The 16,859-nt window shown below is 56.9% G+C and overlaps 1 protein-coding gene across 1 annotated transcript in view; it reads left to right on the top strand.

The window, feature by feature from the left end:
• The first annotated feature begins 850 nt into the window (after positions 1-850).
• Positions 851-16,859, top strand: part of BMPER (BMP binding endothelial regulator) — a 39,047-nt gene continuing 23,038 nt past the window's right edge. Inside the window, exons 1-6 of the mRNA XM_078860707.1 lie at positions 851-953; positions 1,311-1,363; positions 2,125-2,194; positions 7,267-7,352; positions 12,836-12,935; positions 16,321-16,403. Of these exons, the coding sequence (XP_078716833.1) occupies positions 851-953; positions 1,311-1,363; positions 2,125-2,194; positions 7,267-7,352; positions 12,836-12,935; positions 16,321-16,403 (495 nt within the window). The remainder of the gene's footprint in view (positions 954-1,310; positions 1,364-2,124; positions 2,195-7,266; positions 7,353-12,835; positions 12,936-16,320; positions 16,404-16,859) is intronic.

Below are 16,859 nucleotides of genomic sequence, written 5' to 3'. Positions count from 1 at the left end.
CGCGTTCGTCAACGTGCCGAGACGTTTCCGATGGAGGGGCGGGCGGGCGGGCGGGTGCGCGCTCGCCACCGCGGCTCACACCGCCGCCTATCGAGGAGGCGAAGGGGCGGGCAGGCGGAGAGCGACGACTTCGTCTCGCCCGCCGGGGCGCTGGTCAGCACCGCGGCGCGTGGAGTGGAGTCGCGTCGCGGCCACTCGCAGGGAGCGAGCGCGCTTCCTCCCCGCGCGCAGCGGCGGCGGCGCGCGTTGCGCAATGCCAGAGGCGGCAGAGATTTTGACGTCGCGGGGGGGGCAGGGGGTGGGGGCCGCGGGGGGAGAGGGGCCACGCGGAGGGGCCCCCAGGACCGACTGCGGGGTCGGCGGGGCGGGCGGGCGCCCCCGCCGGCGGATTCGCTGAGCGGAGTCCCCCGACTCCTCGTGGCCCCGCCCCGCGTCCGCGCTCGGCACTTTTCAAAACAAAGTCGCGCTGCCCAGAGGGGCGCAATCCGCGCCGCGCGCAGACGCCGCGACCCACCCAGGGGGGTCCCCAGCGAGCATCCCTCCTCCCCGCCGAGCCCGGGACCTCCTCCCTCGAGCCGGGAGCGTCTCTCTGCGCCATCGTCAGCGTGAGCCGAGGACTCTGCACAGCGCCACTCGAGCACGCCGGCACGGACCCGCGGACAATGAGAAGCCTCTCCTCCACCTCCTCCTCACTCGGGCATCGGCGGTGATTTTACAATCGTCAAGAGGGAGGAGGAGAAGCTGCGGCTGAGCCAGGCGGTGCCAGTCCGTGGCCACGCAGACTGCCCCTGCTGCTGCAGCTGCTGCCCCTGCTACAGCTGCAGCTGCTGCTGCTGCCACAGGGAGCACGATGTCGTGTGCCGGGTGTCGCGGCGCCGGCTGGGTGTGGGCGCTGCTCACGCTCACCCACATGTGGTGCGTGCTCTCCCCCGCGCCGGCACAGCTCTTGGCAGGTAGGGCTCACACGCCTGCCGGGCAGGGCTCACGCACGTGCCAGGCAGGGTTCATGCGTGCCGGGCAGGGTTCACACGTGCCAGGCAGGGTTCACACGTGCCAGGCAGGGTTCATGCGTGCCGGGCAGGGTTCACGCGTGCACGTCGCGGCGACACTTACCGCTCACGTCTTTCAGCCCAAATGCAGCAGAGCGCCGGCGCTCATCTCGGTTGGCGGCCCTTGGTCAGTGGTGGGAATTCCACATTTCTACGGTGGACGACCACAATTGACACACAATGCTCGTCGCCGTAGCAGCCCTGGAGGGGTGGCACGCTGAGTCGGCCCGTGACAATTTGTCGTGAGTCGAACGCCCCCAGAGCGCAGCGCCGCGGTGTTCACGCGTGCCGGGCAGGGCTCACGCGTGCTCATGGTTTGGTTACATTCCTTACACACGCCTGCATCACACACCAAGTACACACGCGGACATCACACACACAGTACACACGCGGACTTCACGTGTTCTTACACGCATTGCAGCAGGGCACCATATCCTTGCATTGCAATTGACAATGCAATCCTTTAATGTCTTAAAATAAATACGAGATCAAGGTGAGAGTGGTTTTCCCGTGCACGGACTCGACCCCCCATGCGAACGCCGACTTGCTCGCCACTGGGTCCGAGATTCCAATGGGGAGATGGAATCGGTGGGGATGCGTCCCGAGTTCCACAGTGACGTTGATCTCCGTGTGGTGAACTTCTTTCGCGCCGTACGTCGCCAACCGTGCTAACCAGAGGTGCGGGTGAAGGACAACAAACGCTGTTTCAACCGTTCGTAAGTGTTCACACGCCATTAACTATTCTGTCAGCCGCAATGCGACTATTTGTATGTATTCAGTAATCACAATAGGGGTTCATGGGCCCCTTGCCCTGGGGCACCGCGGGCCATCCGGGCGCGCGTGTCCACGGCGCTGGCCAAACGTCCCATGGCGCGGCTGCCTCCTGAAACAAGGAGACGCGGTCGCGCTCTCCGCCACGATGGGGCTTCTTGGTGAGGCGGGTCTCGTCACGTCGCTGGTCGCATTGCGTCGTTTCAGCGGTGTAGACGTCGCGAGTCTCTTCAGCAGCAGTGTCGCCTTGCTAACAACCAAACACCCGTGCCCGGTGGGAGCCCTCCCTGCACACCGCGCTCAGCTCGCAGCCTCACGGTACGAGCTGCAACGATTATTCGACGGTTTGCTGGAGTGCCTCATCCAGCAGCGGAGTGACCATGGCTGATGATGATGATGATGATGCAGATGAACAATGATGTATCTCCATTCCGTCTGTACGAGGGGGGCAGCTATGGCGGGGTAGAGGAGCCCTGTAGACTCCACAGTCGGCGACTTCTCTCTGCACCGACCCAGCGGCTCTCCGTGGCGGCTGTCGGCGCACAGACGGAGCAAGACTGGCGAGTCGCAGGCGACGCGGGGCACCTGAAGGCGGCTGCTTGAGTGGCGATCGAAACGTCGTGATCTGTTACTTTTCCTACCCACGTGACTTTACCGAAAGAGCCGAGAGTTGCGATTCCTGCAGTCACGAAAGCGTCAAATCAAGATTCAGTGGAGGGGTTCAAGCGCGCTGCGCTACCAAGCCAGCAGCGACCCGAGTTCGATTCGAGCTCACGGCCGATAACAGTAGCACATATTTGAACCGACCCTGGGCTTCCCCCCTAGGTCGACTCAGTCTTAAATGAGTGCCGTACCCGGTACGGTGTAAAACAAGCATCGGCATTGGGGAGACAAAGGCGGACGGGCGTGCTGTTTGGCCCACTCGGCAACAGCACTTGCCCCAACAGCCTGTGTTGGCTACGTGGGGAATTCTTTGTCGACGGCGGAGTAAATGGGACGTTATCGATAATTGTATTCGTCCGTACGAGCATCATCTCCGCGCGTTGCTGGCGCGGTTGAATTACCTCTCGGCACGAAACAAAACCCCATCGGCTTCCTGCAACGTCTATGCAACAGCAAACCCGCAGGCGTTTGTCAATCCACTGCTGGATGAAAGCCTGCTCCCCACGCCGTGTCGGTCACGGAGGGTGGCTGCTCGTGCTCCCCCACGCTGGCGAGGTTGATCGGTTCGGGTAGCACGCTCCCAGCGCCAGTCGTGATGTTGGCCGTGTTCGGGATTGGATCACAGGGGACCCGGGTGCGCCAACTGCTGCGCCACCGCTCCCCGTGTTGTGTAATTTAGCTCGTGGGAGATGTTCATAATTTTGTGGTCGTGAATCACGGACGCCCTTAACCCGACGTGCGCTGTTGGTGATGGCACGGGGTGGTTGTGACTGCTGGACACACGGCGGTGTTCACATTCACAGCCAACGCTACGGTCACACGCGCTGTCACTTAATGCGCAGGGCAGCGGGAAATGGCTCAGACGAGGGATTCTCAGCGGTGTCGCCTGGTCACAGCGGTGTGGTGGTGGTGGTGGTGCGGTGGTGATGTAGTGGTGGTGGTGTGGTGGTGGTGGGGGTGCGGTGGTGGTGGTGTGGTGGTGGTGGTGTGGTGGTGGTTGGGTATTGGTGGTGTGGTGGTGTAGTGGTGGTGGTTTAGTGGTGGTGGTGTGGTTGTTTAGTGGTGGTGTAGTGGTGGTGGGGTGGTGGTGGTGCGGTGGTGTGGTGTTGGTGGTGGTGCGGTGGTGGTGTGGTGGTGGTGGTGTAGTGGTGGTGTAGTGGTGGTGTAGTAGTGGTGTGGTGGTGGTGTGGTGGTTGTGTGGTGGTGGTGCGGTAGTGTAGTGGTGGTGGTGTGGTGGTGTAGTGGTGGTGGTGTAGTGGTGGTGTAGTGGTGGTGGTGTAGTGGTGGGGTAGTGGTGGTGGTGTGGTGGTGGTGTAGTGGTGGAGGTGGTGCACGGCGCGGACGCTGTTGGGGTAGGAGCGGCTCGCGGTGGCTTCTTTCTTGGCTGCGCCGTTGCCCGCCGCGCGACGCAGCGAGTTGATCTCGCGCCCGTGTGGGGCGATGTGTGCGCGAGTGGCTGGTTGGCAGCAGCAGCAGCAGCCTGCCGGCCTCTGTCATCCTCACGCCCGCTCGCGGTTGTTTGTCCAGGGGACGAGGCTTGTGGTCGGGCCCCCGGCATTGATTGAGAGCTGTGGCCAATTCCACTTGAAGAAATGTTCCAACTACGGCAGGGAACCAGGGTGCCTGTCTAAAACCCTCCACGCGTGCAATGGGATCATAATGATCATGATGATAGCTCGTGTGTGCACAGGTGAATTCGTAAAGCCACGTGCTATACTAGCATGTATCGGTCACCTTGCAGTCCAGCGAGGTTGGTGGGAGTTTTACAAATCTGCGTGATCCACCAACCCTTGCATCCCAAGCGCTGGATGAGGCATGGATGCTCAACCACGCCCGGCTAATGAAGCGGAAATTAAATATCCGAGTAAACGCGTCTCCCTCTGCCTCTCCACCGCACGCAAGTAAAACAATCCCTAGTCCACCATAACTATACTCGTGTCCCGCACCAACACGAACTAGCGGCATTCGCGAGGAAGCGCTCGGCCGGATTCCACCTCCGGGATTGGAATTGGGGACGGGGCATAGCGATCATCGCCCCCTACCGGCAGACCAATGCCCCAGGTCACTCTGGAAAATGCAACTTATCCTGGTCTCCTTGAGTTCTCACCTCGTTACGCAAAATAAACGTCAACTTCATCAGCAGTCAGGATTGTACAAGTCTGCTTGGGCTGCCAGATGTTATTGGCAAGGATACTCCATCTACAATATGGGATCCTAGTGAATAAAAAATGTGATACAACATACACATGCTATATTATGCCTTGCTGGCCAAACACTTCCCTTAATTACCAACAGCGATGCCTATTGGGTTTGATGTTGAGAGGTTGAGTGAGTTGGGGTGTTGTTGGTGCAGTGGGCTGGTCACTGTGATTTGAGTCTGGCTGCCTGAGTTCCATTCCCAGCCAAAGCAAACGACTTGATTCGCCAGCGACGTCTGAACCACGTCTAGACCCCCCACCCCCCACACCACCCTTCACCACCTCTGGTGAAGTATGGTTACAAAAGCTACTCCCCTTGATAAACATGGGTGTGAGGAAACCTTCATCCATCATCGGAGTGACAGAGGCCCGTGAATGAACATTGTTGTTAATGGCTTTGCACTGCAGTGCTTTCGACATACTATTGGAGTGAGTTCACGGTGAATGTTCTATAGGCAACTCGCGACTTGGTGATGGACGGCCGTGACCTCCGATGGCTCAGAGGCAGCACGGCCACTCGGCCCCGGTCGCGGGATGTGAACTTGACGTCTGTGCAAGGTGGAGCAAGGTAGTGCACGTTGGTGCAAGGTGGTGCAAGGTGGTGCAAGGTGGTGCATTCTTCACTCGACTGTGGCCACTGTCGTTGCTCCATGCTTCTCCGTGATTCGAGTCATTCATCGCTGCTCATTCCACGTTCCTGTGATGAGGACCGTTGAATTTTAGTTTTTTACAGAGAACAATTGATTGACTGTTGGCATCGCCTGCGTGATTCCCACCGTCGTGTACCGATTTTACTGACCAAAGAGATGCGATGGGCTGAGCCGATGATGGGATTTTGACTCGCCGCCGTCCGAGCGTCACGCACGACCCGCGCGTGACGCGCACGGGAGTTGGTCCAACTCGGGCCGCTCCTCTCCCCGCGTCACAAGACCGCTCACCATGTGACTCGGGCGCGTCACATAAGCGGCATGGCCGCCTGGCAGGGGGCCCAGCAGGGTGGCTTGCGGGACGAGTGACGGCCGCTTCCCCGTCACTCGCGCGATGGAACGGAGAGAAAGTGCCCTGGGTGGGTTCCGTCGAACGGGCCACCGGATGTTCAAATGACTGCGCAGGCAAACAGTGTATACCACTGTATGCAAAACACGCGTATACAATGATTCACTCGCATCGGAAAACTTTGTAATTGTAGTTACTTCCATAAACAGAAGCGCGTTGATTAAACATTCCAACAAAGTATTAGTAAACGTCACTTTGCAGCTCTTCTCAATCAGCTGCCGGATGAAGGCCTCGTCAGCCATGCGGATTGCTCATGGGCAGCCGGGGACCGATGTGATATCACTCGCGCTGATGGTAGCCACGACCGGGGATTGAACTCGGATGCCTGGGTTCGTAGCGGAGTGCGTGAACGTCTTCTGCTCTGCTACGTTACTGCAACGTAATTGATGGAACTTTGGCACTAGCCCACCACGTGGGTCCTACTACACATGTTGCCTCATCATTATTATTATCTTTGACCACTGTGAGTCACTAATAATTGCCGCATGGCAGTTATAATCAGTGAGTTGTTTTGAAGTCCGCACAAAGGGAAAACATGATTGCACACACAGAGGACTCAGATATTTATTTATTTTCAAATAAGTAATATTGGCACGACGACTCCCTCTACACCGCAGATGGCCGAGTGTCCCCTGACAGGGTGCTTAGGCACGAGTTAGAGTTACATAACATAGGGGTCAGAGTTACGGGGTGTAGCACTTAGATTTCCGTGGTATTGCGGTTGGAATTCCGTGATATGGTGGTTAGATTTCCGTGTAATCGCGGTTAGAGTTCCGTGGTATTGCAGTTAGAGTTCCGTGGTGTCGTGGTGAGAGTTGCCACCCATCTGCGATGCGTGCGAGTGCTCTCCAGCACGCGTGGGATCTCCATAAACGCATCTCTTGTCGTGTGCGAGTGTATATCAGAAATGGAACTGCAACGCAGGCTCCACGCGAGACCCTCTCCTGCACAAAGAGACGTTGAGACTCGGTGGAATTTTTGGTGGGTGTAGATTTCTCAAGTAATTAAACTCTCGCTGTAAGCTCGCCAACTGCGAACGCGGGCGCATGTGGGTATGCAGTTGGCACGCGTGTCCATGAGCGCTTCCCAGAGGTTTCGCCACAGGGCGTTCTCCTCCAGCGGAACGCGGCAGCCGCTTCCCAGCGAGGGGAGATTCGGTCCAGCAGATATTGCGAGTACCACGTCGACATTTTGGGGCACGTCGCACGCTTGTGGTAAAATTGCCGTGAGAGGGTGATCGATGCGATGTAAAGACGCGTAATGAAACATTATTTAACAACGCACAAATATGCGTAGCACTGCACGAACCAAAGCTCTCAGCCTTATCCAAACCACCGGTTCAAAAGAACTGGACGTGTAGCCATTTTTTTCATTTCGACCACCAACTCAAAGGGAAGTTCTGTAATGACGCGAATTTTGCCCTAAAACTACCAGCCACACAGCCGCACCGGATACACGGCCCTGGACGCATCGCACCGGCTTCGATAATGACCCTCGTCGTCGTCGCTGTCGTTGTGCTGACGACGCAGGCACGGTGGCCAAGTGCACGAACGAGGGCGAGGCGGTGGAGATCCCCTTCAGCTGGAACAACCCGTGCATCACGTGCGTCTGCAAGGTGAGAGGGACGTCGGCAGCGCCTTTCCCGGCGGCAACGTTCGATCCCCGCGGTCCCCGCCAGGGACTCTCCGTGCCCCCCCCCCCCGCTCGTCTTGATGTAATTGCTCCCCGTAACCTCGCGTATTGTTTCACGCTAAAACATTTGCGCGTAATTTGTTGCAGCTGGGCGTGCTCGCGCGAACGAAATGTGCCGGCTGGCCGGAGAGCCGGCGGTGCGGTGCGCGAAGGCTCGCGCTCTCCCCTACACGTTCCACAGATTTAACCCCGACATAGAATTTACCACGTTGTAGCCTCCCATTGCCACGCAAGCATCCTCCTGGGTTGTCACGCTACTGGACGTGTCGACTGGACATCTGAAAACACTTTTTTTTTTATAGCTCATCGGATTTTCCAGTATAAATAAATATTTCTGGTTCTGATTGTGACGCCACTTTAATGGATGGAGGTAAAACTGTGCAAACTCGAGCAGGAGGTGCAACAGTTGACACGCCTCTCCGTTGGTGGAGACAGCGTGCGTCTGTGGCATTAGGGGTGCCTCTCGTCTGGTGCTGTATTCACGTCGCATGTTAACAATCCCACAGCGACATCAGTTCAACTGTTTGAGTTCGCAGCAAGTAGAGAGCCATCATAGCACCTCGGTACAGTGAGCGTGGAGCTAAGAAGCGGAATAAAACCATTCTGGGACATTCGCAGTCGAGATGATTTAAAAAACACTCCCTGCGGTTCGATCGCGATTCAGCGTCACAATTCAGTTCACGTCGTGGTGCTTGTAGCAGCCTCTAGCCATGTAAACCATTCACAGTTCGTGCAACGTGTGAATAGAAATGCGCCTTTCTTGGGCACGCGAATCGATGGCTGTGCCGTGAGATGAAGGATTGATGTGAGCACAGGACTCTCATGATCACTCGGCTTCCGGCTGTGAACAAGCAACATGTTCACCTACGCTCGGGTTAATTTACATCCTTTGGCAACTCATTGGTAGATTTTTTTTCATGTAATAATAATTCATTCACATCCCTTTGTCAATCTGCTGCTGGACTAAGGCCTCCCTACGCCGTGTCGGTCACGGGGATAGTTTGGTGAGTGTGGGCTGGTGAAGACGGGATCAGGAATGGTTGAAACATCACAAGATGCTCATGCTCGCCGTGGCCGGGAATCAAACCCAGGTCTCCACTGTTACCGCTCCTCCATATGGTGCGCTGAGTGCTCGAGGCAGGTGATAATTAACTCCCCTTCGCCCAGCGATTCAATTATCTGTCGTGATTTAGGGCTGCAATTAGATTCGCAAAGTGATTTACATCGGTCATGTTTGTACTGTATTGTTTTTTTATTGCATGCGGTATGTTCTCTCCCGTTTGCTTCATCTGATTTATATTAAATACTTTGAAGGGACATTCTCACATCATTTGCAGTTTAATTGTATACATTAGTAATCGCCCAGTCGCGAGACGCACACTTCTTGCGCACGTAACTTGCATGCCATAATTCATTTAAACCGACGAATTGTTACGTGAACTCTTACCACCTGCACCTTCAAAAGTTGCTGTTTGTTGCTGCCCACATGGCGTTGTTGGGCCTTTTGGCCTGTGTGCGTCACAGCAGTTGTATAACGAGGACACTCCCTGCGCTCGTCCGATCGTTCAAATCGCCGACAGGCTGTCCGCGATCGCTTTGCGCCCAAGTTGAGAGTTGGCTTCTGCCGGCAGCCTCCACCCAGCGCAGCGCCCTCCGCCCGGTTCCTGTGCACGGCTCTGCCGGGCCCCAAGCGCTCGCTCGTGACACGGCGGGAGCCACGCTGCCTCACGCCGTGCTGCGTGCACTTATATTCTGAAACGACAAGTTTTTGTGTCGGCAATGTTTTAAGAAATATATAAACAATTAAGCGAATCCCACCTAGTGCGCCCGTAAATTGACTCTGTTTTGACCACTTGTCCGCGCCGCTTCTGTATTGTGCTTTATAAATGGTTCTCTTTAATGAGGTAGGAATGCGCAGTGCCCACAGGCAAAGCCGAGAGACAGACAGGCACACACAGGGCAGGCTAATAGGTGGGATTATTCAGAACCTTCAAAAAAAGTCTTTAACCACTGGAATTCACATTTTCTTAGAAAGCAAACAGAAGAGCCGCTCTCTGTAAGTGATCAGAAAGAAGGCGTAATGCTGAGCCGCTCTCATTCACACGCGCCGAGCGAGGCTCCGCTGGGTTCGCCTGAAGCGACTGCGGTGTTCCCTTCGCACACTCGACACCTGACATCCGCGCGCTCACCTGCCCGGGACAATATCAGTCGCGGCGGCGCTGCCCGCCAGGTGTCGAGGCGACATCCCTCCACGACTCGCCACGACCGAGTCGAGCATCATCGCGGCGGCGCTTTCAGACGCGTTTCTGCGGCCGTCTGGAACGCTCTCGCTTCAGATATTAGGAAGTTACTGGAATAATGCACTTTTAAATCATCTCATTTGTTTCGAGCTGCTTTTTGTGTTTAGTTTGTTGTCCTTCCCCGACACCTCCGATTAGCACGGTTGGCTACGTACGGTGCGAAAGAAGTTCAACGTACATACAGATGAGGCCACAGGAAGATTTGTGAGCTGGATTTGAATCAGAATGATTATTTAGAAACAATTATCGGTATATTGTGTTTGGGCAACTCAGAATAAGAATCGAGACTTGTAATCGCCCGGCAAGACTCACAGCAGCTGCCTCAGAAAGAGAGGAACATTCGTGGGATACCAGGACGGGTCGCGGCAAACCTCGCGAAGCGCCTCGCCGCAGTCGCTCGAGCGAGAGAAAGACATCGGCCCCGATGTCCAACCGCGGACTTCCTCTTGTTCGAACAAATCTTCATCCGCGGCCCTCGAGGTGCGCTCGGTTGCTGGAGGAGACATCCATCGCACGGCACCGAGCCCCTCGGACAAAGATCCCCCGTGTAGCCTGGACAGACTGTCGGGGCAAGTGCTGTTAGCGAGCAGCACCTGTGAAGGCTACCGGCACTGTGGCACACGAGGGGGTGGGTGGCCAGCACCACGCCCGGCCGCCTCTGTCTCCCAGTGGCGATGTTTACTACACACCGCACCAGGTACTCATTTGAGGCTGAGTCGACCTCGGGCAGGCCCAGGACCGGTTCAGCTATTCGTCACTGGTGTTGGCCGTGAGCAGGAACCGAACTCGGGTTTATGGTGCAGAGCGCTCCCTGACCCCTCGCGCCGCGGCTGGCGTCTGAGAGACATTGAGAAAGCGGCTGCCAAGAACAACAATTGATGAAGTTGTAATTGAGTACGCGTGGAGTATATTGTAAGGGGAGGATCTGAACAATCCCGCTCATTAATTACGTTCCCTGTGTGTGTGTGTCTGCGTGTGGTTCCATTCTTGTGCTCGCTAACAGCACTTGCCCCAGCAGTCTGTAAAGGTTAGCCGGGGGATCTTTGTCTTTGGTTCCATTCTGAACAGAACTACTCAGAACCGAGTGTTTCTGGCACGAAGTAAGTGACGCGCGGTGTTTGTCGCGAGGCAAATTGGCCGACGGAGTTAAAGTTCCCCCCAATTCGACATCCCTCCTGTGTGGTTCGCTCTTCCCGGCGGTGAGGCGACGCATCGGGTGCGAGACCTGGGAGCGCACCGAGCGGCGCGAGCCTGCCACGCGCTCGTCTCGCAATGTCCTCGGCGAGCTTCGAGACCCCCCCGTCCCGCCCCTTCTCACACGAGCGAATCCCGACTGGGCAATCGAAGAGAAGCCCCGCGAGACGCAGACTCCGTCGCGTGCGCATCGACAAGAGCTGGGCGCGTGCAACTCTCAGCCGGCACCCGCGTGGCTGCATTAACACAAATGCGATTAGAGTGTTTGGCTGCTATATATTTCCACACGATACGCCACTTTCGTTGATTCATCATTGTGGCCAGGTCGCTTCTGAAAAAAGAGCCGCATAGCTCAGTGAGCCTCACATGGTCACATAAAAAAGTGGTGACTCATCTGCAAGCCATCGTCGTCTGCGCGCGAAAGTAAGAAGCTGCTCATCAAGCGTCTCTCTCGCTGCTCATCAAGCGTCTCTCTCGCTGCTCATCAAGCGTCTCTCTCGCTGTTGGACTCCGAGACCGACAATGGGTTGAGCGACGATGTTCCACACGCGACGTTCTTGAGACAAGTGGCAGGACAGACGAGGCGACGGATACGAAGGGGGGCGCGCGCGACGACACCTCGCGCCCGCCACCGGGAGGGGGGGGAGCCACTTTCATCGTGAAAGTGGCGATGTGGCCAGGGACGAGGCCACACGCAGACCAGCGCTAGGCACATAGAGCACACACACAGAGCACACACACACACAGAGTACGCACACACAGAGTACGCACACACACATAGCACACACACACACAGAGCACACACACACACAGAGCACACACACACAGAGCACACACACACATGGAGCACACACACACAGGAAGCACACACACACACATAGCACACACATGGAGCACACACAGAGCGCGCACACACATGGAACACACACACACACATAGCACACACATGGAGCACACACAGAGCGCGCACACACACACAGAGCACACACACACATGGAGCACACACACAGAGCGCACACACACACATGGAACACACACACACGCACAGGACGCACACACACACACAGAGCGCACACACACACATGGAACACACACACGCACAGGACGCACACACACACACAGAGCGCACACACACACATGGAACACACACACACGCACAGGACGCACACACACACACAGAGCGCACACACACACATGGAACACACACACGCACAGGACGCACACACACACACAGGGCACATTGTTCTGAGAGACTCAAAATTCGGCTTCCTATGTCGCGCCAATCCTCTGCACTCCTCCTGCTGCCTAAACACACGGGCACACTCTCTCTCTCTCTCCCCCAGCCTTCATCCCACACCCAGCAGAAAGCAAAGTAGTGGGAATCAAGCACACTCGATCCGTGCGTGTTAACACGCCTGTTAATGTGCATGTTGGCAGTCTGTGGTGTCACCCAGGGGCACCGCGTGTCTGGCTCGTGCACTACGGGGATCCCTGTCCAATCCGTCGTGCGATCCTCACCATCGGCATCGCCATCACCGGAGTGTCGCTCACGGTCCTGAGCCTCCCCTAGGTCGACTCAACCTCAAATGAGTAGCCGGTCCGTTGTGTAAAAAGCATCGCCACTGGGGAGCCAAAGGCCGTCGGGCGTGGTCCTGGCCAACCACCCAATCGTGTGCCGTGCCGGCCTTCATAGGTGCTCTCTCACAACGCTTGCCCTAACAGTCTGTCAAGGCGACATGGGGATCATTATCTTTGGTGATGGAGGTGGCGGTGGTGGTGATGGAGGTGGCGATGGTGGTGGAGGTGGTGGCGGTGGTGGTGGAGGTGGTGGCGGTGGTGGTGGTGGTGGTGGTGATGGAGGTGGCGGCGGTGGTGGTGTGACCGTGCGTGTGTCCGTGCCGTGCGTCCCCAGAGCGGCGAGGTGACGTGCGAGCGGGAGAAGTGCAGCCCCGTGCCCAGCGACTGCCTGCTCGTGGTCAAGCAGCGCGGGGCTTGCTGCCTCGAGTGCCAAGGTACCACCACCACCACCACCTCCACCACCTCCACCACCTCCACCACCTTCACCACCGCCACCACCATCACCGCCACCATCACCACCATCACCGCCACTACCACCACCTCCATCACCACCGCCACCAGCGCCACCACCGCCACCACCATCACCACCACCACCTCCACCACCGCCGGCACCGCCTGCAACCACCGCCACCACCTCCACCACCACCTCCACCACCACCACCACCGCCACCACCGCCATCTGCGGCGTGTGGCGCAGGCTGCAGCACGTGGCAGGGCTGCCGCCAGGCCCACGTCTCCCTGGACCCCGCCCCTTCATGCCGTGTGCTGCCCAGTGTGCCGACGATCACACCACAGCGACATCTTTGGACGGAGCACATTATACTTAATTACCATCCACACAGCGTAAGACAGCGGTAGCGACATGTACCCTGCGGCACGCACAGCCTTGCCTACGCGCCTCGGAATACCCGGCGCAGCGATGTACTGGGAATGCGACGTACGGCATCGCACGTGCTCGGACCCGTGCAGCACGTGCGCCGTGACGTCACAGAAGCAGCCTCGTGAGGGAGACGCCCCCTGGGCTCCCCAGCCCTCACTCGGCGACAGCCGACAGCGTGAGCGTCATCGGTGGCAGGTTCAGGGTTTACAGCCCACGTGGTGTAATTACACTTGGATATAAATACATTTACAGCCCTGTACCTAAAGCCCCACACCCATTGCGATTATAGGTTTTTTGACCATAATTCGCCACTCTGGTGAGTTCGGGTTCATGCAACGTCACAATGTTTTCTCCTGAAAAATAAAAACCCTCGTCCTCTAATGCCCAGGTTCACCGGCCTGGATAGACCGTGGGTAGGAATCGAACTCAGGTCGGCGGGGTTCATAGCGAAGCGCACAAACCACTGTACCACACCGATCCCGCACCGCGGGGCGCCGTGGTGGCCAGGAGACGTTAACTCCCTCGCCTGGTGCACAGGAGGTCGTGGGTTCGATCCCCACCCTGACGCCTGCTGCTGTGTATTTGGAGTTTCCATGCTCTCCCTGTGGTTGCGTGGATTTGTCTCTGGGTCCTCTGGTTCCCCCTCCACATTGAGGAACATGCAATTAGAGTGCTTGGCTGCCGCTATAGATGTCCACGTGATGAGCCACTTCGTTGAGCTTTCATTTGTGGCCAGGTCGCTTCTGAAAACGAGCTCTCTAGCTCAGTGGACATTAGCTGCTTAAAAAAAAAAACATTTCGTGTAGACGTTTTGTAGACGTTGTATAGACGTTGTATAAACGTTGAGAAGACGTTGTGTAGACGTTTTGTAGGCGTTGTGTAGATGCTGTGTAGGCGTTTGTTCGGGCACAATTGGGCAACAGGGCTGTGAGCTCAAGGGTGACTCCCTCGCCCAAGAGACACAATTTGAACACGGGAACTCTCTCCCCACCCTCTTCTTGTTCGCTGGCGACGCGTGAGTGGCGAGAGGCGCTCGTTCTCGTGTCAAAACAAATCCCTCACTTTTTGCTTGTGATGTGGAAATAAATAAACAAGTAGCGACTCGGAAGGAGCAAGGACCGGGCTCTTTGTGGTGCTGCCAACGTGTGGGGCTCTGCGCGCTTGGGTGTCCATCTGCGTGCGGCGGGCGCGTGACACGTTACAGTTTCAGATCAATTGAAGGAAACGGAGTGAAATTGTGTTAGAACTGGAACCGAGCCTCCGAACGAAGCAGCTGGCCCATTACCGGCGTCCCAATCTGCCTCCCGGCTATGAGCAGCAACGCCACTCAAACCGTTTGCTAAAAATCTTCAGCGCTTCTTCGGGTGCATTACGTTCACATCCGCCGTAAGTTCCATTTTGAACCTTGTGGCCAGAACACACGTGTCGAAAACGACGACGACGACGACACCGCGCTGCACAATGTAAACTATATATATTCAGATATATATACACATATACATACAGATATATACAGATATACATACAGATATATACAGATATATATACTGTATCTGTCTCCCCGCCTTGTCTGGGGCCGGCGAAGTGCGCGCGACACGGAGTGGAGCCGCCGCGGTTTGACGTGGGGCACGCGGGCGGCTTTGAAGGCGTTTCTCTCCACCCACTCTTACAACAGCAGCAGCAGCAGGAGGGGGGGTGGGGGGAGTCATTAATTACCGTGCTTCAGCACGGGTGGCGCCAGGCTGGTCCCGCCACCAGCACTTACAGCAAACAGCGACACACACAAAACGAGAGAGGAGCGAGGCACGCGTGGATTATTTACTCTCGCGTCCTGTGCCATTTCGAGCATCGCGAGAAGCCACAAGGAGAGGGGGGAGGGGGTGGGAGGTAGGGGGTCCCCCCCCCCCGCCAGACAAACACGACCTCTGCGCCGCCGCCTCTCGCGTGCTCTCCCCGGCAGGAGGCCGCGGGCCCCGCGTACAGCTGGTGCTGCTGGAAGCGGCGGTGACGACGCCTGCCGAGCGCGCTCTGCCGAGGCGCGCCGTGACCCACGGGTCAAGCCGCGCGCGGCGCTCTCGCGTTGCTTTGCTTGAACGGGCCACAGCAGACGCCGTCTTCATCGATGCGATGTCACCTTCGTGAACTATTGAAGTAACTGATTGTGAACAGTGGCCCGATTCCAGTTACGTTGGGCACGTCAAGACGGGGTAGGCCTTGTGTGATGACCCCCGTATCAGTTTGCATCTACCAGTGGCTCCTGATAACACTAAACTCAAAATATTTGAAAGCACGTCACAGATAAGAAATGCACTTGGAGTTAGTATAACATTTTTGTGTGCAAAACACAGATAAAGCACATTCCTCGAGTTAATGTTCGACACGCGGCGAGCGCAGACGCTGAGAGCAGCCCACAGCCTGGGCGAGTGGCTGTACAGGACAGGGTTGTGGCACAGGACGGCACAAATCAATTCCTGCCACCCAGACACACGTGGCACTTCCCGGACAGGTGGGAACCGTAGCTGACACAGAACCAATCCGTGTCCCCACGAACTCCACGGTCTCATCTCATGTCACCCAACTCCCTTACCCCCCCATCACACAACGACAGCCGTTGTGCGTCTTGAGAAGTGGGATCAACAACAACCGTTTAACGCGTAGGAGGTTCTATTTGAAGTCAATGTCTGCACGTGCGATTTTTTGTGTGACTTGCAATGTAGCTCGAATGTGCGGCAACGTCACTCAGGCGCGTTGTGACGATGGCATCTTAGCCAGCAGGGACAGTGGGCAGTTTCCGAGTTGAGGGTGACGACAATCTCCCTGTTGCAGTGGAATTGTCTCCCTTGCTGAGAGACGGGGCTGGCTCACACCTGCTGCGGCCGCCCTGCGTGAGTGAGGACGACGACGACGATGACGACGGGAGGTCTCCGCTTGTGTTGCAGGCTGCCGAGCGCGGGAAACCATCCCGCAGGAACTCATGGCGCACCTGGTGGGAGCTCCACACTGCTTGCAGCAATCCTGCCAGGTAACCATGACCCTGCCAGGTAACCATGACCCTGCCAGGTAACCATAACCCTGCCAGGTAACCATGACCCTGCCAGGTAACCATGACCCTGCCAGGTAACCATGACCCTGCCAGGTAACCATAACCCTGCCAGGTAACCATAACCCTGCCAGGTAACCATGACCCTGCCAGGTAACCATGAACCCCGGGAGCCCCATGCTGCCCGTGCCGTCTCCAGCACGGCGTGGGGGCGGTCGCGTTGTTGTCTTCCCGCCATGTCCCCGCGCGGTGTTTTTGCCGCTGTGCGTTGGACGCTGAACCACGTTCGCTGGAGGCGCGGGAGGCCCGCCCTCTGTACAGCATTTATTAATTTCTTTTTTTTTACTCTGTAATGAATATTTTTTGCGTGAGATTCCACGAGAGACACTGTTATTATTGTTGTTATTGAGAGGCTCGTTGCAATGAATCTAGAAGTGA

Source organism: Lampetra fluviatilis, chromosome 10, assembly GCF_964198595.1.
Source record: "Lampetra fluviatilis chromosome 10, kcLamFluv1.1, whole genome shotgun sequence".
NCBI lineage: Eukaryota > Metazoa > Chordata > Hyperoartia > Petromyzontiformes > Petromyzontidae > Lampetra > Lampetra fluviatilis.
Note: the sequence above shows the minus strand (reverse complement) of the source record. Positions and strands in the feature narration are given on the sequence as shown.